Genomic DNA, 24,918 nt, shown 5'->3' with positions numbered 1-24,918 from the left:
TAAAAACACGTCAACTTAGTATTGTGCACCTGATACAACACAGCTCTGCATGTGTACGGATGCACGAACAGCTGTGGACGCGACGATGTGATCTTCCATTGTATTAAAAGCTCGCGGCGCAATGTGGTGTTGCTGAGAAGAGAGATAATTCAAGCCGACCAAAGGAAACATTCTACTCGAAGCATTTTCGTAACTGTGACCACAAGAAGTTTGTTTCTAATGCGATTTCTATAGGGCTTTGGCAAAAAGGCTTGGCTGAACCATGAAACGGTTCCTTCTGTTTCCTTGTACAAAACAGTCGGGACAGTCATCTGCGATCCGTTCATGGAAAGAGCGAGGTTTCCTTCGGTGCGTCCAAGCAATCAATCATCAAAGTTGTTCATACATGGCCTTGCGATTTTGCACCCGTTGCTGCCTCGTCATTTTACATACCCCTGTCTTGTTTGGAGATGCACATTAAGTTGGAATTAAAAACGACGAAGCTCTTGTAAGAAAACACATTTCGGAACACGGCTTTCTCATGAAGGCATGGGTGCGGAGGAGCTGCAGCTTGGCTTTCAACATACGTCAGCCGTCAATTCACTAAACGTGTATTATGACAGTACGATAAAAAGGAAAGGCTTTCAACGTCTGCTAAATGTCGTATGACTCAAGCAGCATTCTGCGCGCATTTGACTTGGTCTCCAGCACAATGGCCCCGTCAATGCCCCGTATGCATTGCAGAGCTCCGCAACCGTGCTTCGCTTATTGTTCATTTGTCTGGTGGTAGCTGTGTACTGCTTCACCCCTTCTATAACATTCTTCGTTTTCCCAAAGTACCACGATTGGCATTAAAGCAGGATTTGGTACACCAAGCTTTGGGTTCATTTTTCACAACAATCATCTTTCGGGCGGGGCGAGAGGCCTGAGACGGAGGTAGTCGGCTAGGGCATTGTTCGCTGCCCTTCCTTCCCAGGAAAATGCGGGCCGATGTTTTGTTGAGGGCCATGTAGTTTCTGCTAATAAAGACACACACTATTTTCAAAATGTCTGTAACTAAAGCAAGTTTTGATGCCAAATCTACGTTCCCCACAACGGAAGTGCTTCATCGTTTGTGGGCGTATCTTGTACGGATACATGCGGTAAAAATTCCGATGGTCATTCGTGTGGAAATGGCATGTCATAACGACATTCACAAAGCCGCAGAGAGCTGCGATCAACCCAGCGCAGCGAAGGAGCCGCATCGGCAGCTTCCCCGCCCCTGAGAATGTCGTCACGCGACGTCTTGGCCAATCACGGGCGGCGGTGCGACCCGCGGTGAGCCCCGTCGCGCGGGCTGCGTATCTCTGCTGAAAAAAAAAAAAAAAAAAAAAAAAAAAAACCTATTTCTGCTTTCTGCATGAAAAACTATGGCTTTCTGCTGAAAGCCCAACGTTTGCAAAAAGTGCTGCAGTGTCCCTTTAACTGCATCCTATAGTCAGATACGATAACCCTATAGAGCACGCAGGTACGCTGATACGGCTTGATAAATCCGGGTTTATATGTCGAGTGGTGGCGCATGTTATCGCATCATATCCTTAAAGTTGAAGCTTAGGTGTCCTTCATTGTTTTTATGTTTCTCCTCACTCTCTTTTATGCGACAACTTTCTTTAAACTGGCTATGGATCTTAAGTGTGAGCTCGGTCGAGTTAAAAAATAAATTCCCTTGGTTTCGGTCAGAGCCTTTTAATCCGAGGACTGGCCCTTACGGTTCTGTACTCGTTAACAGACAAGCAGAATAGCATTCAAAATTGTATTAAAATTTTTGCGTTCTCTTTCAGCCCGGAAGGTTCGAAGGCAGTCCACGACGTCCAACATGAACTACCTGACAGGGCTGGCGCTGTTTTCTATAGCGTTTCTAAGGTCGCCAAGCCAGGGAGCACCATGCAAATACGCTTGGGCTGCCCTGGAAAAAGGAACTGATCGCCTCGTCATCTGCGATGGACAGCCGCCAGCTATTGGCGCCAACCGGCAGCCCGCCATAGCCTGGGCGAGCTTTCAGGACGATATACAAAATAGTGGGTGAGCCATTTTTGCGGCTCCAGTTCTTTAGATAATCGCTGGGGCAGCGCTCATAGTGAAACTTATTAGAATGAAGGGTCAGGGAAATACGGGAATATGGTGGCGTTATATGAGAAATGCAGCGTTTGTAAACGAAATCTGTGCAAAATTTTGTGGAGAGTTTTCGCTAAGGAAGCGTTCATTATATGACTAAATGTTGACATTACCAGGGCCAAATATTACATCCTTTATGTAAACGTGAAGCTGCAGCGGTTGGAGAGCAAAGCGTGAAAATCTTGAAACTTGCGCAATTTTATTTATATCGCATAAGATCTCATTCGTGTCTATTACAGTTCCAGTGTGCTTTTTGAAGGACAAATACAGTACAAGAATAACTTCTCAGCAAGTCCTCGGTACATGGTGAATGATCCCGGCTGCGCTTCTGGGTGGCGCTTCCAAAAATAAAAAAAAAAGTATTCATTACTCGCTGTTCCATGCCAGTTAGTCCAAAACATACGGCTTAATAATTCGGTCAGGTTTCTGTGCAGGTCATGGAAAGTATGTCTTCAATTACATATTGGGGCTCGGCACACTATAGGTCGCCACTATTGCGTAGTGAAATAGACCTTCATATATCATCCAAACACACTTGCAAACACAAAACCCACACCAATTTACACATCAAACACACACTCTCTGGGTGCAATGAGAGAACGTCGGTTGCACGTCGGATTAATGTGCATTGTTGGCAAGCAAAAATTTCCCAGCTGTAATAATACGAACTCACAAATAGACGCAAACAAGACAGGCGTAACTCCAACTTCGTTTTCGAAACGACACCTTCTAAAATGAAGCTTCTTCTTCAAAATGACAAAAATGAAACATTTTTGACCATGCTCAAAATCAAATAATTCCACTCCGTGGGAAAGGTATGTATGTCACGTTAGGCATTCCTTATATAAAAAAAAAAATTAAGATGACGACTTTGCTCACTAAATAGTGATACTGTCTGTCTGTGTCTATTTCTGAGTTCGTAATGTTAGCGCTGTCGAATCTTTACTTTTCTGTGAAATGCACCAATTAGCCCAACAATTGGTTTTACGTGCTTTGTAGAGGTCACTTAGTGTTCCTAAATAATGGTAATATGCCGCGGCCTATACCATCACCTGCACAACTTCATGGATCTATCAGTAGTAGATAGTCGGGTTCCTACGCTCTTGGGATGTTCCTTCCGAGATATGCCTAACCAGATATAGAAATGCATTGAAATGCTCATCTGGGAAGACTGCACGCTTAGCATATTGCAGCCTTAAATTTATGCTGCTGGCACTACAGATATTGAAGCTTGCCATCAACCTTCGGAATAAGAAGCGCGGTCCTGCTTGTCTTCCCTATGAACGTGACAATGCACAATTTTCGCCAATGCATGAATTTAAGAGCGGACATTCGTTCCTGTTCGGACAATGGCAGCTGTCGGCACGTATCTTCTTTTTTCTTTTTCATAGAATTCCTCTTACCAACCGGATGCCGAGTTCATAATGCTTCTTCTTAGCACTTGGATCCATCTCTTCAATACGGCTTCAAGGCGTGCTGGTTCACCATGCGCAGCAAATAGGAGCCTTAGACTAAAAGCCCTTCATTCCCTGGAATTGGGCTTAAAACATGTTATTGATTAAAATTTTTATCACAACCTTCGGCATACACAGCATTTCGACTTACTGAAAAATATTGTTGGCTTAGTCGAAAATCTTTGGGGAGGGATTATCTCTCACCACATATATTCAAGGCCGCTGTCAGCCGACCCTAATCATAGGCAATATAAGCTACATTACCTAGTAGCAAACACTCGAATTGCCATCAGACTTCAGGAATCAGTAACGCCAGTGGTCCTGTCTAGATACATCGTACGTGTTTGCGTATAATAAGAACTCTAAGTCGCCTTGCAATTGAACTCCAGCCTATAGTGACTAAAAATTAAAATCATTTACATTTCCCACCTTATGGTTAGCGTTCTCATGAGGACCTGCCTGCTATTTTAGTTAAATGAAGGTTTTCCTTGTTGGATGGTATGAGACAATATGAGTTGGGTATAACTTTTTTTTTTTTTCTGGCAGATCCTTTGAATTAGGTCCTAAATATGCAATATGGGATATTCATGCATTACCTTAATAAGATTTAGCTTCGAAAGTAATCTGACGTTGCGGTTTACTAGTTAGGGCGCTCGATTGCTGACACCGAGGACGGAGGTTTGATATCGGCACTAGCGGTCGCTTTCCTATGTCAGAGCAGCACAATGCGTTCATATATGCACGTTAAGAAACTCCAGGTTGTAGAAAGTTTCGGCTCTTTCCACTATAGCACTCCTCCTAGCCAATTTCACTTTGGAAGTTTAAACTTACAAATAAAGGAAACGAGCCTTCACCTTCGCAACCTTCACAAGAGTGAAGGTTGATGTTGCAAAACAAGGCCATTTTGCTTGCGTTGACAGGGACGCGCGTAACAGGCCAAGGAAGTGCTACGCACAAAACACGTTAACACGGAGCGAATGTAACTTGCACAATATTCGCCTGAATGTCTGCAGGTTGATAGCACAGCATTATTTTCTTGTTCTCAGCTGGGCATTCCTGGAGGTGGAATCGAGCCATAAAGTGAAGGATGACATACAGGCGTACGCTGCTGGAGCTCTGGAAGCGCACCTGACACGGCAGCTGATGGAGAACCAGTGGGAAAACATGTTTTCCCGCTACTGCGACAATCAGAAAGAGTTCTGTGCCAGGCTCAACCACTTCCTCCAGAAGAACCTCGACTACTCGCGCCACAACGAGGAGCAGCTGAGGACCAGTGACCCGTACTGGAACATGGTAAGGCGGCCACTGCCGATGGCAGGCAGCTCCTGCCATAAAGCCAATTTTAAGGCGAAAACCTTTAATGGCGCATCGTTGTCGTCAGCAATAGTGTCACGCTTTTGCAGCGGCTCTGATTGGTCGAGACGGGATGACGTCATGGAGGTCTCGACCAATCACTGAGTATGCGCGAATGCGTGCCTTATATTGCCGTATGTCAATCAATAATCAATTGCTAAATAACAGCTGGTTAGTAAATAATTAATCATTATCTAATATTTATTTAATATATAACTACTAAGTACAACAGCTGAATAATTAATAATAATCACTAAATAATTACATTACACCTGGACTTCGAAGCAGACCTCAAAAGCAACAAGGTGCCGTAGACGTCGTGCAAAGCAGAATTCAATGAATAAATGCACTCGCAAAATGTGAAAGAGTAGTCGCTCCCTTTACTCGTAGGAGAATTCATTGCTACATGCGCAACAGTCGCGTAGCAGAATGCAGCACTCAGGCTTTCGCCTTTCACCACTTTAGTCGCCAAAGTGTCCTCGAATATTTTTCTTTACAGCGAGAGTGGGTCAGGGCTCATCGTGGTAAGTATTAACCTAATCTCGGTGCACCTATAGTGGGTGCATTTTTCTTGAGCTGACCAGCGTTTTGTGCCGGTTGCTTCTCGTCAAGTAACGACGCTTCTGAAGAGCAGTGTAGCCATACTTCACACTGCTGCGACTCCGGAACAGTGTGCCACTGCATGTTAACTGAGAGAGTACATCTTGGAAAAGGAAATCAGCGCACATGGACGAGGAATAAGAAACGGGAGCACACCAGCGCTATTTCGCAACCAAACTTTATTCTGCTCCGCTGGGGTGGGGCAGCGGTAGGGCGCTCGACTACTGTGCCTAAGGATGCGGGATCGAATCCCGGCCTCGGCGGCCGCCTTTCGATGAAGGCGGAAAGCTAGGTGCCCGTGTGCTGTGCGATGTCAGTGCACGTTAAAGAACCCCAGCTAGACAAAATTTTCGGAGTCTTTCAATACGGCGCCTCTCATAGCCTTAATCGCTTAGAACGTTAAACCTCACAAACCAAACCCAAACTTTATTCTGAAGGAAAACACGTATATAAACAGGACGTCGGCGCATGTGCGAAAAATACACAGGCCATACAGAGAATATGCAAATTAAGGTCATACAGAACAGAACACACTACCCTAAAGCGACATAGGCATACTAACATCGTTGTTTGCAACACTGAAATTAAACGCGTTATCCGAAAAAACGGATATCTTAGACATATTTGGCGTGGTCGAGAGTGCACTAAGACTTTCTTTTCAGGAAAACATGATTCCATGATCGCGCGTTCGCTGATCGCGATGCCGGTACACTCCTTGTCCTCGTCTGAGCGCGTGGATTTTCGTTTCCAAGATGAACTGTTTCCAGCTCGCCCAACTGTTTCTTCTGTAACTGAGACAGGACAACACACATGTGAAGCTTGCGTTGGTGTATATAGGTCTTTTCTTTATTCTTTGCCGCATACTTTCGACTAAGCAGCTACAACAGGAATGTTATCAATGCGTGGTTAGTATGCAATGCTTCTTTGTGTGCGCGTATGTTCTCGGGGAGGTTGTTTACTTTTGCGTAGGATGCAAACATATACTATCTCTACATATGCCATCTCTACTTACACTACTTCACCTTTTCATTTCTTGCATCAGCTGCTGGGCGAACATGCAGCAGCTTCTGTGGCTGGCAGTCATTTACTCAGCGTATTTTAATAGTTGAGTATTATGCGAAAGCGTTTGACTGCGTAGATCACAGCAGATTGTGGCAAGCTCTCCAAGAGATGGGAGTTCCAATTCACCTCATCTGTCTCCTCAGGAACCTTTATGAAGGGCAAGAGGCCACAGTCAGAACTGGGCATGGTCTTACTGATTGGTTTCCGATTGAGAAAGGGGTGAGGCAAGGCTGCATACTGTCGCCCTGCCTATTTAACCTATATGCAGAGTGCATCATGACGAAGGCCGGTCTGGAAGAGTCTTCAGCTGGAGTGAAGATTGCTGGAAAACGTATCAACAACCTTAGATATGCGGATGATACCACTTTAATGGCAGAAAGTGAAGTGGAACTCAAGAGACTTCTGATGCGCGTACAAGAAGAGAGTGAGAAGTTTGGGCTTAAACTGAACATTAAAAAGACGAAGATCATGGCGTCTTGCCCTACCAAGTCCTGGAGCATCAATGGACAAGAAGTGGAAGCTGTGAGAGATTTTCTGTTCTTGGGCGCCAAGATTAACTCGGAAGGAGACTGCAGCCATGAAATTAGGAGACGCCTGCTTCTGGGAAAGAGAGCAATGGTTAGCCTTGACCGCCTAGTAAAGAGCAGAGACATTAGTCTGCCAACCAAGATCCGTATAACCCGTGCTATGGTCTTTCCAGTTGTGATGTTTGGATGCGAGAGTTGGACTGTGAAAAAGGCTGACCGCCGAAGAATTGACGCGTTTGAATTGTGGTGCTGGCGAAGACTCTTAAGAGTTCCTTGGACTGCCAGAAGATCAAATCAGTCGATATTGTCGACCATAAACCCTGACTGCTCATTGGAGGGTCAAATTCTAAAGTTAAAGCTCAGCTGCATTGGTCATCTGATGAGAAGAGAGGAGTCGCTGGAGAAAGATTTGATGTTGGGAAAGGTTGAGGGTCGCCGGAGAAGGGGTAGGCAGCGAACGCGATGGTTAGATGGCATTCTCGAGGCATTGCAGATGAAGCTATGTGATGTTAAGAAGATAGTAAGAGACCGGAAAGCGTGGCGTGACATGGTCCGTAGGGTCACGAAGAGTCGGACACGACTGAACGCCTGAACTGAACTGACGTCGGTGTTAGTGTTATACGTGTAATTCAGTTAGGCTAAATAAACAAAACGGTTTTCTGCTTTGTGGCTGTAGTCAGGGCAAGGGATGAGACGAATTAATAAAAATAGGGCCCTATTGTCTTCAGAACGTTCAGATGACCTCTTTATAGAGGAGCCCCTGCACTTTGCCGGACCAAACACAGGCAACATAAATGACGAAGCAAGAATTTCACCCAAGAGAGAGATACTAAAATAGGTATTGACCAGTCGTTGGGCCTTCAGCTTGGAAACGTGAAACACCTTCTATAGGCGAAACGAAAAAGTTTTGTGAACTTGTTTTGTTTTGCGGATAGCTCTATAATATAATATATATCTTTAATAATGTATTGGTGTATACACTGAATAACTGTAATGCTACCTGTTGAGTTCCTTTCCATCATCGGTGCCTTCAGGTGGGTTAGCATTATGCATGCGTCTCACTTGTAGCATGCATGCGTCTCACTTTTCTTGCAGCAGCAACAATGCGTCAAAAAGAAACCAGCCAGCTCGGCAACTTGTATTTATTCTGACTCTCAGTCTAATGAATTTCTTTCAAAGTAAATAATGCTCCTAGTACACACGTACTGTATCATTTCATTTCGACGTGGATTTAGTTGTCTTGTAAGTAGCTATGTTCGCACTCATTAAATTTACCACTGTCTTTCTTCTTTTCTTAAGTTTCAACGTAGGCTAAAGATTTCTTCAAACGATTTCCGATCAGCGTATTGTCAAGTTTTTGAGGCCCTAGTGAAGAAGAAAAAAAATGTAGATTTCTACGTGGTTGCTTGATATCATTTTTGTTGTCATAGCAGGAGCACTGCTAGAATGCATCTTCCTTTTCTCCGCAATTTGTTCCTACAGATCCACCTTCAAATGCGGCAAATGGTTGGCCTGAGCGATACCTTCGAAAACATCACGCTGGACACAACTCACAAGATGACAAATCTCACCAGAGCTCTGTAAGCTTATGATATTTGCAGATATGTTTTGTATATTGTTTAGTATAAAAAATAAGAACCGAACAAGTGTAAATAGGGTACGCCTCAGGTCGCAGATGAGCCAACGTTTCGACAAGTGGACTTGTCTCCGTCTGGGCATGCCCAGACGAAGACAAGTCCACTTGTCGAAACGTTGGCTCACCTGCGACCTGAGGCGTACCCTATTTACCCTTGTTCGGTTCTTCTTTTTTATACCGTGCAAACCATCTTCTTCCTTTCGTTCTACTTGTATATTATTTAGTTGCTTTATTTACACATATTGTTTCCCCATTGGAGCTATAGAAAACGTGCTGTTATATATTAACGCAATGACCGCACAGTCAAAGGTATTTCGAAGTAGTCTCAGAGCATCATTCTTACCCAAACCTGATTCGGACGAAGTGCTGAAATGCATTAGGAAGATTACTTCCGTTCACTTATAGTTCCCAGGAACAAAACGTTCTACATTTGTTCGTTCGTGAGCAAGAAAGTAATGCATTGTAGAGCATGGGACGTACATGAGCTGACAAAACGCTACAGCCAATTATTTGCTTCGCAGCAGTTTAATATGTGCGCTAAACATAGACGACTGAAATTTATACGGGCTGACAACGTTTTTTATAGAGGGTATTTTGATGACAGACCAAACATAACACGGACATATTACCGTGCACTTGTGCATGGCTATCCGGGAAACAATGTTCGTTGCTTCATCAGCGCAGCCAATTGCTTCATTAACGCCACAGAACAATGACACTCATGTAACTGAGCTAACAGCCTCATCTAAGCTAGAGAGCTAAGGCTGTTATGCTATACGAAACGTCATCATGCGTTTTAAGCCGAAGTGCTCCCGGAAGCCGAAATGAATAACTTAATGAAACTCACGATCACACCGCCACTGCTCCATCTAAGCTAACAGTTTGTCAGAACCTAGCCTTGGGTGATATCAAATCGTTTTTCAATTCAAGGAAATGCGCTAACAGGAAAGAAATAATACGAGGAAACGACGGGTGGGACACACTCAATTGGTTCCGAACGCCCATCGAGTTCTGCATTCGTGCGGTTCCTCCCTGTCGAAAAAAACTACAGAACTGTGTCAAAAATACGACGAAATATCCTGTAGTTCTGTCGTAACCATCAAATGTTTCTGTAGTTCTGTAGTATTTTTCTGTAGTATATTTCTGTTGTCTGTAGTTCTGTTGCACTTTTCTGTTGCAACTACAGAAATTTCTGATGTTACTACAGAATGTTCTGTTGTCACAACAGGTTTCCAGTCAAAAACCGCACAGAAATTCTGTCGTAACATCAGAAAAATTTTTCTGTAGTTTTTTCCGACTTCACTCGTTTGCTTTTGCGATGCATATGTCCGAAATACCGCGCCATGGAACATAATTAAATATTCCCCTTTAAAGAACGAACTCAACAAGCTTCAGTACGCCTCATTTAACATTTCGAGAACCGAACAGCTGTTGATTTAGACGGAGACAAGTCTTCTTCCTAAAGCGGTCTTCAAAGGACTAAGGCTTCCTTCCCTTCCTTTCCTCAAATGTGCTGCAGTAATTCCGACCTTTCTCATGTCTATATACACATCATCCCCGTTTTAGCTGTTTAGTTTGAATGGGATATGGTAAACAACCGCGAACTCTAACTAATCTTCATCTTTCTGCAGGTTTTTAAACCTCGATGGCGACTTACTTGACCTTGAGGAAGCTCTCAATCGAAAAAAAGGACGTGCAATCGCATAACGTCGTGCCAGCCTGCAACGCACTGGTCAAAGTAGTTGGCAATTACGAGGACATCTACATAGCGCACAACGCTTGGTTCGAATACCGAAGCATGCTGAGGATTCAGAAGAAGTACACATTTCCCTGGCACTACAGGCCGTCTGAAACGGGACCAGGTAAGCACGACTGTCGTGTTGTTTCCCTGAGCTCTCTAAAGGTGCTGACCAATGTATTCTCTAAACAGTGCTGCTTACTATGCACCACACGCCAAAAGAAATAATAGCGCAGAGACGAAGGACAAAGTAGGAAGACAAAACTGGCGCTGACTATCAACTGAAAGTTTACTAGAAACAAGCAAGCAAAATGCACTCTTTCCACAACCAGGAGCAGGTATACAGAAGCGGTGCTTATGCACGAGCCATGGTTTTTGTGAATATGAAACGCTTCACTGATTTCCCTTTTTAGTTTATCTTTACGTTTGTAAAGGATTTTGGTTGTTATTAAAAACAGGAATACATGATTTTGCAGAAAAGGGAAGTTGCTTGCTACGTGGGAAATTCCTGTAATGCAGAGCTGGCTTTGAGGACAGAGACCCTTTCAATGAAGTGTCGTGTTCACGTAGGCGGGTATTCAATTTTCAAGCACTGTTTGACCTATATAGGTCTTCCCGTGTGTGAAAGGCACTTCATACACAACGCCTTCAGCACAAAGGACAAACCTCAAGTAATGATTCATCTGGCACCCTCTTTTGTTTTCATTTGTTTATTTTCCCTGGTTCTTCTATCAACCATGACGCATATTTTTGTACAGCTTATTAGAAGAAGAAAAGAGAACTTTTGCGCCATATCTGCTACCTGCCTGGTTCAAACGGTGGGACATCTGGTGAATGCACGGTAGGACGGTAATTTTCTTTTCGTCTTTACTGAAATGCTTTGTTGATTCAGGCCTACCGCGTTATTTGACCTATTTGAGTGCTTACTGTGTGCAAGAAATATGAAATCATCTTAAACTTCCGCTTTTTTTAACCTCTGAACTAGTTGACTAAATTTTGCAGGGATAGCAATGTAGGTATGACTTGAAAATGGCGGCACCTAGAAAAGAATCTGCTATGCCATATTTTACAACAATCGAATGGAAAGTAAGTAAACGCTTTTCAGATCTCTGTATACAAAGGACCAGCACACGTGATACGGCTTCATTTCCAGTATGACATCTAAAATTGCTGCTCATTCCTGTGAGGCGTTTCAAAGGTGAAAGTTAGGCAGTGTCCATTGTCGTCAAAAATCTTTAACTCATTAAAGACCTGCCTATTGAAGTCCTCATGCTTAAAAAAAAAAGAACAAAAAGAAACAAGATATATTCATCCACATATCAGAACGTGCGTTTTGTACTCATGACCAAAATAGGTTTATAGCTTTACCTACATAATTAAGAAATGTGTTACTTATTCGCGTAGAAACGTTTGAACTAATGCACACCCGCTTTTTTGTGTGTACGGTCTGCCTTCCTATTCAACAAAAGTGAGCTGAGATAAAACGACACAAGCTCTAAAAAGTCCGCACACAGTTTATAAGATGATAAAAATGAATAATTCATTTCAAAATTAATTCTTTTTTCATCGATGCCATCTTGTACACAATTGCTAACAAATTGTAGTGCGGAAGGGAGTAAAATAAATCCTGACCATCTATACCGAATATATTGCACACACCTGCATTATGGCACTTCAAATAGTCAACGGCAGCTAGAGAAGTAGGCACTAGAAACGGATTGGGTATGGCCAGTGAACCAACGTTTTTCTGTAAAAACATGAAACTTCATACTGCCATGTTGCGCATTATGTAATAATGCAGTGGAATAGAACATTAGGCTTACGCGTTTTACCAGAAAAAAAAAAAGCGTTCAAACAGTCTTCTTTAGAGTTCTAAAAAGACGATCTGAAGCAGTTCTAGACCCATGTCCCCCACTAACCGCAAGGCTTGGGTTTTTTTATTTTACCTTGACAGGGAATTGTTTGAAGGTCTTTGCGATAACCTCTCTAGCTTTTTCATTGAACAGTTTTTCGGCAGTGTAACAAAACACCCTCTTGTCAGAAACAGTCACCCTTAACTATTTCGACTCCAGAAAATTAAGCAATACAGCAAAGCTTCCATTTCCCACAGCCACGCCTTGAGTCCCTTTCAAAGCATAAACATATTCAACCGCATAACCTACGCCACTCCTCTTGCTGGGCATGACGCGAGGTAGACCTTCCAAGAGTCAGTTTTTCCTGTTTATTAAGCGTCGGTTGGAAATAGAACTTCGATACGAACTTCAACACTTTCTGGAACTTCTCAGGCACTCGCTGCCCACCCAAAACCTGTAGCTTCCCTTCAAGATTTGGAGGCTTCTTCGTCAGCAACCAAGGGCAGGATTAGTATACACTCGAGCATAATTGAAGGTAATCGCGTGAGCGTCGACCGAGGATATGAACAGCGCCATAGCCCAGAATCCTCTGCTGTAGCGAAGAAAGTATAAAGTAGCTTCCCTCACTCTCTTTGATATTCAATAGCCGCTACTCCATTCAAAGTCATTATGATATTTTTTTGCAACTTTAATGTCGTTCGTGCCGAGCACCAGCTTTGCCAGATCTTTCCCACCAATTTTGGTATCATCCGCGAAGAAGTAACTTAGAAGTAACGAAGTCCACACTTTATCGGAACGACAGGAAAGCTCGGAATAGAGAGAAAGCGTGGCGAGTTCGCCCCGGTGGCGATGGTTGTAGCAAGAAACTGCGAACGAGAGAGAGAAGATTGAGAAGTCGGGATTTTCCCGGTTTCAAAGCCGGCCGCTAGGCGACTGGAACGCTATAAGTGGGTCTAAGTTCGCGCGATAACCTTCAAATCGCGCTAGGCTGTACAAAAGGAAATCCGTGTGCCTGTTCGCCACTTCGCACCTCTCACTGAAACGTCGAACGGGATGGTGATCATGGCCGCATGCTATTCAGAGGCAGTCCTTGTAGAAGCGATGCTGTCGCCACCATCCCGATGGCATTATCCGGCACATCCTACGCTGTGGCCTTTTGACGCAAACAGCCCGTCGCACAACATGTGAACCAAGATTTTGCACAGACACCAGTATTCAGTAAAACGCACAGATTAACAAGGGAAATCAACGAAGCGTTTCATATTCACAAATATCATGACTCGTCCGTAAGCATCGCTTCTAACGGTTCATGACTGTATAATAGTGCGTATGCCTTGACTGTGTATACCTTTTAGGGGGCACGGACCTCGTCAAGCCCATTTAGAGGTTTTTGTGCGTGCCCCTAAGCATCGTATGATGTTTAAATAAACTGATGATAATTTTATTTGAACTAATGTATCTTGACTAAACAAACAGTCTTATCAGTATGCTGTCGGGTGCTTCACATGCGCTGTGAAAGAAGAATATTTTGCGTATTTCTTTCTCATAAACATTCAGCTGGTAGTGAGTGCGGTCTTGCCCTCCTTCTTTGTCGCTCTTCTCAGCGCTGCTATTACCTTGAGTATATACCAACTAGCTCAGCTCCGTTTTATTGAACTGGATGCCGACAGAATTATGGCGCCTTCGTAAACGAAAGTCGCTGGATTTGTTCTAAAAAGGAGTCATTTCTCGCGTTCCTAGGAATGTAGGTACAACAGATCTCCTCTACAAGGCGGCGCTGCATCCTTTGACAGTAGTAAGGGAGCAGCAATGATCCGGAGGTTCTGGTACTTTTCTACTAAACCTACGGAAGGCAAATCATCTAGAATCCTTTCGCAACATGTTCGCCAAAGAACATGATGATTTCTGCTACAATCAGTAGCAAGCACACGTGACGCCCCGGCTTTTCGCCATAACCTTGAGAGCACTTACGCAAGTCCTGGAGACTCGGTAAAACATGTATACAATTTATGCTTACATTACGCGACGCTCTCATGTCTGACGAGTCCGTGGCAAATATTATTTATTATAGCGCCTAAACTTTGTCTCCTTCTTTATGTGAACGGACAAAATCGTGCGATAATTTTAGCCTGGCGATTATGTAGCTGCTAAGATGAGAACAGACTACCATACAAAATTTGAAAAAAATTCACTTTTTAGCAAATTGTTGCATTTCGTGCTCATGGAGGATTAATTACGACCCAGTTCAACTTCAAGGTTTCTTCAACGGATCCGGGTTTCTGCGAAGTTTTTCAACGGATCGATCACAATAGCACGCGAACAAAGTGCGGCTTTCTGCTTGTCTTTAATTAAAAAATATTTCTGGTTTTCATTGTAGGTGGCATTGTTCCTGGTCATACCATAACCATGTCCTCTTACGCCGGAAAGGTGGTCTCTATGGACGACTTCTATCTGACTTCAGCCGGCTTGGTAAAAACACAATCGGCCTTCCCGCATCGTGGTGGAAGCGCAACACCTTAAGCAGCTGTTAATGTGCACTTATTTGCTGCATCATGCATTCGGAAAGAAAGTACGACATGTTTCGCTCTATTTGAAGCGGCCTAGTTCAAGCAGCTAGTTAGCCTAATAATTGCGCCAGCAGCCGCCTAGCAAAACAGGCTTAATCTATGGTCGATTTTTTTTTTTTTTTCGTGAACAAAAAAATTCTCGGACGATAAAATTAGTTTTATGCACTTTTTAAATTATTAGCCTGAGTAAATTCCGGTGATCAAGGGCAGAATTAGGCAGATAACTGCAAAATTATTTAATACTCCTTGAAAGCGTTGTTGTGTTTGAAACATGGCTCCCCGTGCCAGTTAAAATGAATGTTTGATCTGGTCTTCCCTAGGGGCGCTTAGTTGCGCTGACGCACACATGACACCTTCGCAGAATGCGGTTTTCTTTGGTTTGTGCTCTGGGGCATCTTTTCTGTATGGAAAGTTGCGCACCGCCAATCGTTAAAGGATGTCTTCGCTCTGTCTCTCTCGCCGTCGTGTTTGGTCTCGAAACTGGTACCCTTCGAACCTTACAGCTACGTGCGACTGTCTTTCTAAACTCAGCAAGCTCCATCGATGCGCCAGGGCTATCATGGCAGAAAATACCTCCGTAGAGCAGTGACTGGCGGAGCAGCTGCCAACCAAAAAAAGCGATAATACCCTTTGAGTATCAGTAATAAAGATAAATGCGGAGTTAAAAAGACAAATACACTTTCACTCGCCTCCGTCATGATCATACGGAAACTGCCATTCGATCTCCGTGACCCGGGTAAGCCGAAATCACGAAAGCACAGCTCCGCAAACCAGGGCAGACGCTCTAAATCAGTTCTATTTTTTGTTTTCTGCAAGAAGGTAGCCTAAGAAATTTTTTAACTCTTCTTTTAAGTACAATAGAAGACGGCAGCACATACCGGTCAGAACGTATCTTCAATATGCCGCCAAATTCACGAAGTTCAAAATTATGCCGCAAAAACACGCAGGAAGGGAAATACGCCACCGTGCATGCACAGCAAAAGTTCTCAAATTATAATGCGATGTGACGGGGGAAAGGGCGCCAAGGTGACGTCGTCCACGCGGCCTCCATCCTTGCAGGCAATCACGGAGACAACTATCATAAACAACAACCGCGACCTCTGGCTGTTGCTTGACCCAGAGGCAGCTCCACTTGCCTGGGTAAGGGGGACAGTGGCCACCCGACTGGCCAGATCCGGACGCCAATGGGCCGACATTTTTGGGAGGAAGAACAGTGGAACGTACGTACTTATACAGTCTCGGCTTTACGATGCTCCAGCGCCTGAGAAGTGGTGCTCATATTAATGTGTCCTGCTCAGTGGCAGATAGTGAGAGTGCGAAATGGTCCTGTAAGTTTCTTTAAGCATGTGGCCAAATAGTGCCTCTAAATAATGTGCTGTTTCCAGACGCTCTGCACACCTCTTGTTGCATAAAGTCTGAAGAGAAGTGCTAACATGCGCTGACAAATAGCGGTGCGTGGCGCTGTCTGTGAAGTAAGAAATAAGTGACGATGTGTTTCGTTTTTCATGTACTGATATGCTGAGTATTTGAAGGGACGCTTGGAGCACCACTGATGCTGAATAAACTTGATAGGCGTGTAGACGATTGATTGATTGATTGACTGATCGATTAATGATGCCGAATAAATTTGATATACGGATGCACGATTAATTGATTGATTGATTCAATCATTTGCCGACAGACAGGCTGCATTGTCTTTGTTCTTTTCTACTGCGCAAAATGTTCAAAAGAGTATTTAGCTTTATCCCAAGCTTCCAGGCCGCACACTCTAAAGCCGAAGTATTGGTTGTGAGCAGCCAAATTCGGCCTTAATTATTTTCTTTTTTCGTCACCGTCATTCGTTATTACTGCTAAACGTCATTATCTGATGTCTTCACTGAAAACATACAAGCCAACTGAAGTGTGTCACACTACTTCACACCATAATTTGTGACCCGCACTACAGCACCTATCGTCAAAGTGCAAAGTGTTGTCGCAAATGCTACCGCGAATGTGCATCGGTATGATGTCTCATTGCGACAACTAGGTCAAAATTTTAAGTATAATTTTAGACATCTCGCACTCAGAATAAATGAACTAGTAGTTTTGTGCATTATTTCTTCTTATTTTATACATCGGCCACTTTTCAACATTATCTCATCTTTTTAATGCTATCTCATCAGCGCTGTCGGCGCCCTGTCCTGATTTCGAGCAATCAGACTCGCAGAATGCATGTTGTACACAGAGGGCATTTAATTCGGGTTCGCAAGATGCCTTCATTTGTGCAGTGGCTAGAATATCAGCCTATCTTTTTTGAAAATGTTGCCTCTGCAGTGCCGTTATCTACTTGTTATCCTGAAAGGATTTATTGAAGCGCTAACGTTGCAACTATCTGCTATAGACAAAATACGTTTTCTGTTCGGCTTTGCTGTTATTCTGGTATGAAGTATTTAATGTTTAATCCAAAACACATAAATTAATCAGGAAATAAAACACTATACACTGGGTACAAATACGGCTATCATAAATTTCTCACATTTACAGCTACAACAACCAGTATATAATCCTCGATTACAAGCTGTTCACTCCTGGGAGCCCCATTCTGAACGACACGTTGTGGGTGCTAGAACAGATACCGTAAGCAAAGCTTCTGGTTTTCTCTGACTTAGCCTGCATCATTTCTTTATATTCGTGCGTTGCTTAAACGCTGCTCTGCTTATGAACGCTTATTTCAGTGGAGTTGTAAAACAACAAGATATGAGCGACATCCTTCGGAAAACGACGTACTGGCCTAGCTACAACGCTGCGTAAGTGTACACTTAATACATTGTCGCATGCGCTGTGTTAGGCATCGCTAAAGCAAAAACACAATTTTCACCACATTTTAAATTAACGTTTGGTCTCTTGAGCCCAGCATAGCAGCGTGAAATTTGCTTTCTCGACCGGCGTTTGCAGCTCTTGGCGCTTGATTAAGCTTATGGAGCACCAATGTCAAAAATAATACCTGCCTGTTGGCATTCCGAGGAGGGTCACTTTTTTGAAGTGCAATATACCCTTTAAATACCGTTAAAACAACTTGAAATAATTTCAGAGGATGTCACACGCTTTCACACCAGATCGCGACAAGATTTCTGAGGTACTTGTTTTCATTTCAATAAATTTAGCTTTGAGTGTAAAAGTAAGGATATCGAGGAATAGAGAGGCTTGTCAAAGGCGGGGGAGCGCTTTGCTACAAAACAAAGAAGAAAAAAATAAGCACTCCTACTGCAATTTGAAGCCACGTCCCCTACTTTTAAAGTCTTTGTGCTTATGCGGCTCTGCTTTAGTCGGTCCTTGAAACGCAATTCCAGCTCAACGATTTCTGTTGGTTTCCTTTGACGCGCCCCACACGAGCGCTTGCGACGAGCCTGCTTTAGCTACCCTGCCCTTGTGAGTCGCATTCATGTGCTGCTAGCCAGTTGTGACAGTTCTATTAATGAAATTCGCATTCATGTCGTTTGTGAGCGGTCATAATCGAACCGATTCACCAAAGAGAAAGTGACACATGCAAGTCTTAAGGCGTGCAAAAGTATTATTTTGATCGTTGTGGGCTAGATTTGATAATCGCTCTTGCAGGCAAGGTTCAGATGGTAACGGAAGTAGAAATATATAGTATACACGAGCATATAATATTAGTGGCAGAACCCAGGAGAAAGTATGGTCCATGCTGGTTCTCTTAGCGAGCCAGCCGTTTACTTACCTCACCTGCAAGGATTCCGTGTACTATAGATAAGCGCTGGTTTGTTTGATATGATGCGTGTTATTCAGATTGCACATCGGCAGCAGCATATTCGTGGATGTGCGTACTCTTCAATCAATATTGCTTTTTCAAGACACCTCGCATATTTTAGCACGGCCTTTTAAGTTGATTTCTTCGGCGTGTCATTTCGGTCAGGGGCTTTACCGTCATCGCGTTTCAACCAAACAATCAGTCAAACTGATCCTAAGCAAAAATCGCTGTTCAGTAAAGGATCTGAATATCTTATTGTTCGTTAGAGCTCTGAAGGGTGATGACGTAATTTGTGCAAGGATGCTAGGATAGACTTACGAGTTCCTCGTACTTTCCCTTTGGTTCCCGCACTAAATATTAGCACGAACGCAGGCTGTTGCATGGAATGATGCGTGGTTGATGCAACTGTATCAATAATATGGCCGCGTGTTGAGGGACTGCATGTCGCACGGTATACATTGCAGCGCACGATTTCGGCGCTTCAAGTCGCGCATCAACTTAATGCCCTCCTTGCTTTGCCTGTTGAGGGCATCTTGGACACGATGATAAGCGTGCTGAAAATCACGCGTGTGCACTTCTTTATATCCGTTTAGTTTCTTCAAAGAGGCTTTCGACGGAAGCGGACAGCCGCAACTCGTGGATAAATACGGGGACTACTACAGTTATGACAAGTCGCCGAGGGCGAAAATCTTTAGGAGAGACCACGTCAAAGTGCGTAATATCGACTCGATGATTGCGCTGATGAGGTACGAAACACGTTTCTTTCTTTTATGCTATATCTTAGCTCGTTCGACGCAATAGCCGTAATCGGGCGCTGCGTAAAAAATCGTATATGCTAATTTGAGGTTCTAGTGATCGATGATTGATAGGTATGTGACAGGAGATGAAGAGGTAATGAAATTATTGTGAATAATTGGTGAATTGATAAGTTGAAGAAATTAAGAATATATATAAAACTTGGGAAAATTTATGTTCAGAGGGGTCAAAATGCTCAGAATTAAAAATTAACGCTTGATAATGCAATTGAAAGAAGAGAGTGTATAATTGATGTATTGATTACTTGAAATATTTGAAAAATAAAAAGATGACAAAAGGGGCTACAAAGGTGAGAAAATACTAAGAATGGAAAGCCAATGTTTGCTGATGCTAAGTATCGACGTTTAAAAAATTTAAAAAATACTGAAATCATAAAAAGTAAAAAAAATTACATTGTCCGTGTGTTTGAAACGCTATTGGATCGTGCCCTTAACATTGGAGTCCCCGGCTTTGCATCGAACGCAAACAGCGCGTTTCGCTGAACGCGCACTGGGACGCATTAAGTTTCAAGAAGCGGTATCGGAGCTAACCGGTGACGTCATCGCCATGCAGGCTATGAGAGAGAAATAAAAGAAATAAAAAAAAATTAACACAATGAAAACTTAAAAACAAAACGTGTATAAGCGCTTACTATCGTGCTTACCCTTTAAGGCGGGGGTTGTGTCCCCCTAGTATTTTAATTACATACATATGCCGCTTGTAAAGATGCCAGTTATTCATGACTGCTTTGATGCTTTTGTTATCTAATTTCTGAAAATGGTTACGTTATGAATTAATACCAAGTAAACATATTTATAGAAAACAAAGGATTATTACTACGTATACCATGTCAGAAAGATACTGATTTCCGCAATCAACATCTTTGTCAATGTGCTTTGTTTGCGCAAGATCAGAAAACATGTACAGTCATCGTCAAAAGTTTAGAGCCCCGGGAGTTCGATTCTGAGGCACACATTGTGGCTCGTATATAACGAATCCTCAGTATTCTGAATCGCCTGAAGGCGAGAAGTTTTCTCATCTAGCTTTTCCAATGACAATTTACCGTCATGTATGCTGAAGCAACGCGATTATATCGCTTGAAAGCGGACCACCTAGGCTCCAAACTGTTGATAAAGACTACACTTACATAATGAAGAAATGAGCATCCTTGATTTAAAATAACCGCTCCAGATATCCAGAAAACTGCCAGCGTTGTTCCATTGAGATATGCAACCGGGTGAAAGGGTGTTGAAAGCGAACGCCGCTCTCCATGAGATTGTGGCGAGTAGCGTGGATGCTCACTAAACGTGGCTTTCATTAATTTTTTTTTTTGTTTTCACAAGGTACAATGACTACAGCCACGATCCCTACTCACGGTGTAACTGCACGCAGCGGTACAACCCAACGTACACCATATCAGCTCGCTATGACCTGCTTGACCCGAATGGCAAATACGATGTGCCCAAAATGAACCGCAGAGCTGTGGGAGGCATCGATGTGAAGGTGAAGAAGGGAAGCTATACATAACCAAGATTTTAAAAAGGTTGGAGGGTCCTAGCCAATTGGCACCCCCCCCCCCTCAAAAAAAAAAAAAAAAAAGAAAACCAAAGGGGGACTGCTGATAGCCGCGAGCCGCGCGGCCTGTTCTAAAGTGTTTTATTCGGTCTGTAAAGTTAATTAATATTCAAATACTAATCAACTAGCGTATTAATTATTGATCTGAATAACAATGGGACAATTAAAGGTTGCAGATTCACTTGAAAAACGGCTGACTTAATTGTTCTCACCAAATTATTTATGCAAAGTAGTTCGTCTACCGGCTTGAATAGATAAGTCGCACAAAAAATGTTCCATGCAACAAAATTAGTTTCTCTGTAATGTTATCCCAAGTGCAGCTTCGCGTCTGCACTGCGCGAAAGATGAGCACTAGCACGTGCGTGTCCACGTGGCAGACAGCTTTCTTCTATGGCCAGTAAAATAAGTTTCATAAACTATACCTGGGTGCAAACGTTTCAATTAGTTGTTTCTCAAGAAGCTTAGTTCAGGACTGACTGTTTCATCCTGAGAACAATAATTAAACGTTATCCATTTGGTATTTGCTATTTAATAAATTTTTGAGAACAAAAATACTGCACGCTATTTGAGCTAGAGCTCCAGTATCTCTAAAAAGCTATATTGCATTTAACTGGGGCCAAATATGGCAAAACATGTTTTAAAAAGTAATAACAATGCATTAGTATTGAACTTACCAAATATCGCAAAAAATGTAATTAATTACATGACATCAATTGCTGCTTCCAAAATAATGCCATAACATCACAATTACTTCTGCTGAGTAAATTACTTAATCTTAAATTGTTTTCTAAGTTTATTATACAAATAACACTAAGAAAATATAGTTAACAAAATTATAACTCCTCTCACGATATTAGGGCCATATCGTTTCGTTTTCCCGGCAAATTCTATCCCAGACAACTAGTTCTCCCCTTTTCTTTCCTACAGCACGCGCTATTACAAAGGTAATAGGCAACGGCAACAAAAGCACAAACATGGTGGAACGCTCGTAGTTTTCATTGTGCTCAAAGCAGAAGCGAACGGCAAACCAAGCGCCTTGCTGCCCCGAAGCTGTTTTAATACGTTTGAAACTACAGAAGCAGGTTATTTATTGCATCCGTGGTCCCAGGAGTCCACCACGGCACCTTGGGTCAGTAATAATCCTGCCATGGGCACTTCTACCTGTCTTTCCCATAGTTCCGCATCCTGAAACATACTAGGGCCCATCTACTCAATATTCAAGAGGCTTCTTATAAGCTCAAAGTCTGAGAACAGTGACAGTCCCAAACGAAATTTAATCACTCCGTCTAACAGAAGGAACAGGCTTCAAGCATCCAAGAGGTGAAATTTCACTTTGGATTTTCGTAATTGAGATATTAAATTGAAGTATTGTGTTGTACATACACGGGCATTCGAGTCCAGGAACAACTTCATCTTGCATTTCATGCTACGAACAAAACAGCTTATTAACCATGTCGTGACGTTTACATGCCTTGCGAATAGGTCATTAAAGAGAAGCGTTATTTTGTGTTGCGCCAATTTTTATGCCTTTCGCCAGGTGGCATCGAACGCGACCCTTACTTTTTGGAGATGTCTCCGAACTGACCACGCACACCGTTAAGTCATCCACCGATATAACTCGTGCCATCGGAGGGCATATCTGTATGTTTAACTAAGCTTTGCCCACTGCAAATTTTATGGAAGGTGGTTTTCGGAGTTTCCATTCTACGATTTTTTTATTTTCCATTCTGTACAACTCATCATCTATTACGCATTCTGTTGCAGTTGACAAATTACACCATGTTCAAGTCGCTGGAGTTCGTTGGGGTCAGCGGGCCGACCTGGGTCACAGTGCCTGTGTTCCAGTGGAGTACCAGTGGGTTCAACTTGAGCCACAAGGGCCATCCTGACCGATGGGACTTTGGTCCTGTGCACCATGTGTGGGGATCCTGTACATAGTGCAGCGGACCGAGCTGGGCGAGAAATAAACCAATACGTATGACTCCAGCTCGCTCTTCACAGAGTGGGTTGCTGACGGTGACATGTTCGCACACCAAGAAAGAACATATTGCCAGCATGTAGTCTAACTATGGGGCAATGCCCCACGAGGCCTTTCCACAAAGCACGGCGCACTGACTGAAAGCGTTTAAATGTTATCCCCTAAAGTTTTATTCTAAGTGTCTCCTCCAATTCTTTCAGTGCGACATCGTTAAAGATTCCGTACTCCAGGACATACAGACTCCGCATTGTGAGCGAAAAATCACAAGCATGCCCTTGGCAGGTGGTAGTCGGCAGGTGACATCATTGGTTACTGAATTATGTGCGGGTTGTGTGACGTCACAACACAAGATAGCATGGCCGAGTTGGCAGAGGGTGCCAACTCAGGGCGCTCTTTTGAGATGGGAATCAAGCCTTGGGCCATTGACTCCCAAGTCAGCAGTAGGGGGATCCATTGCCCACGCAGGCACATTTAGCGGATTGGTTAAAGCGAGTATTTACATCTCTGTCGGGTAGTCCTTCATGTAATAAGAAAGCTTACGACTTGGTGCTAATGACTATGTGTCAGATATGAGGGGCAAAAGTTAAGAGAATAAAAAAAACAAGTAGGTGTCAATAGTGCATGTAGGCGACCTAGCATATCACATTAAAACTGTTGTATCATACCCTTAAAAACAGGACTTAGGTATCCACCTATCTTTAAAAGTAAGAAATCCATCCCATTCAAAGTTTGCTGTATAATAATCGACCGTCCATTATTGCTTACATAAAGAAAGACTGGAGAAAGAGATCCCCCGAGGATCCTTCCAAGTATGCGCAGAATCTACTGGTCGCTCTTGTACAAACGTTACTGTGTTTGCAACAAGCCTATTCGTCCAGCGTACAAAGGCATCGAACCATTATTGGTGCTCGCTTTGAACCAACTTTCTGGTGACACCCTTTCTCTCATCCCTGCTTCGGGTTGGATCGCCTCCCAGCGGCATCTGTACTTGTGCGATGCTCATCAACATATCCTAATATATCGGACGAATTTTTGAACATTTTCAAGCGGAACTGTTTCACATATTCTACAACCGAACCATAACTATCTGTGTATCTGTAGATACTACCTCGGAAGATTTGTAGCTTCGTACTCTTTATAAAATACACCCCTTTGTTTGTTTGTTGTTTTACAATTTTAACTAGTTTGACTAGAAAATATACTGAATATAAATATTTTTTCTGCGCGTCAGAATCTGGGAGCACTTCCATCAACATGTACAGAAAAGCGTCTTACTATATCCAACAGTTTCCTCGATAATGAAAAATATTGTCTTCCAGAAGGCTCCATTTCAAAGGAAAGGCGCTGAAGTCTCAGTCCCCCCCAGATAACTAAACTTTGTCGTGACAGAAGTTTTGCAAGTAGTGGTGCGGATAAATAAACTGCATTACAGGGTTCTATTTACTAAAACGGCAAATTTGTTGTCGAGGAAACCACAATTGACGGCTCTACATGCATTCTGGCTGCTATTGGTCTAGACCAAACAGAGACAGCCGGGAATTACCCCACATGGATCATAGACTCCCAAGCAAAATGTCAAAATTAATGTAGGGCCTTCATTTCCGTACGCGGCTTGAATCCTGAGACGGTGCTTCATCATTCAGCCCAAGGCCGCATTGGTATGAATACAGGCCATGAGTGACTTCGTGGCAACTAACGTGCTCTTATCGCTGCCAGCGTAAGCGCCACTCAGGCACCAAGAACCGACACCAACTGCAGGAGGCGGAGGAGGAAGATGAGGAGGAAAGGCAGGGAGGTTAACCGGTAAATGAAACCGGTTTGCTACCCTACACTGGGGGAAAGGGGTGAGTGGATATAAAAGTTGTGGGTAAAGGCGGGATGGGTGAAGTCAGTACAGTT

At 43.2% G+C, this 24,918-nt stretch overlaps 1 protein-coding gene across 1 annotated transcript; it reads left to right on the top strand.

Moving 5' to 3' along the window:
* Window positions 1-10,507: 10,507 nt before the first annotated feature.
* On the top strand, window positions 10,508-23,020 carry LOC146197257 (putative phospholipase B-like 2). The gene is made up of 8 exons (XM_084596453.1): window positions 10,508-10,627; window positions 14,734-14,825; window positions 15,983-16,143; window positions 17,447-17,539; window positions 17,638-17,709; window positions 19,265-19,417; window positions 20,810-20,969; window positions 22,806-23,020. Exons 1-8 carry the CDS (start codon window positions 10,564-10,566, stop codon window positions 22,977-22,979), a joined length of 969 nt encoding a protein of 322 aa, XP_084452579.1. The 5' UTR covers window positions 10,508-10,563; the 3' UTR covers window positions 22,980-23,020.
* The last annotated feature ends 1,898 nt before the right edge of the window (window positions 23,021-24,918 follow it).

The sequence above is a fragment of the Amblyomma maculatum genome, chromosome 3 (assembly GCF_055883805.1).
Source record: "Amblyomma maculatum isolate TAMU_Amacu chromosome 3, ASM5588380v1, whole genome shotgun sequence".
In the NCBI taxonomy this organism is placed as follows: domain Eukaryota; kingdom Metazoa; phylum Arthropoda; class Arachnida; order Ixodida; family Ixodidae; genus Amblyomma; species Amblyomma maculatum.
The sequence above is the reverse complement of the archived record's forward strand: the minus strand, read 5'-3'. Positions and strand labels throughout refer to the sequence as shown.

Excerpts from the sequence above, each read along its gene's own strand:
- LOC146197257 (XM_084596453.1), top strand. The coding sequence starts at position 10,564 with ATGCTGAGGATTCAGAAGAAGTACACATTTCCCTGGCACTACAGGCCG. Across the intron at positions 17,540-17,637 it reads TGGGTGCTAGAACAGATACC|TGGAGTTGTAAAACAACAAG; the intron begins GTAAGCAAAGCT and ends CGCTTATTTCAG. Across the intron at positions 20,970-22,805 it reads TGGGAGGCATCGATGTGAAG|TTGACAAATTACACCATGTT; the intron begins GTGAAGAAGGGA and ends ATTCTGTTGCAG.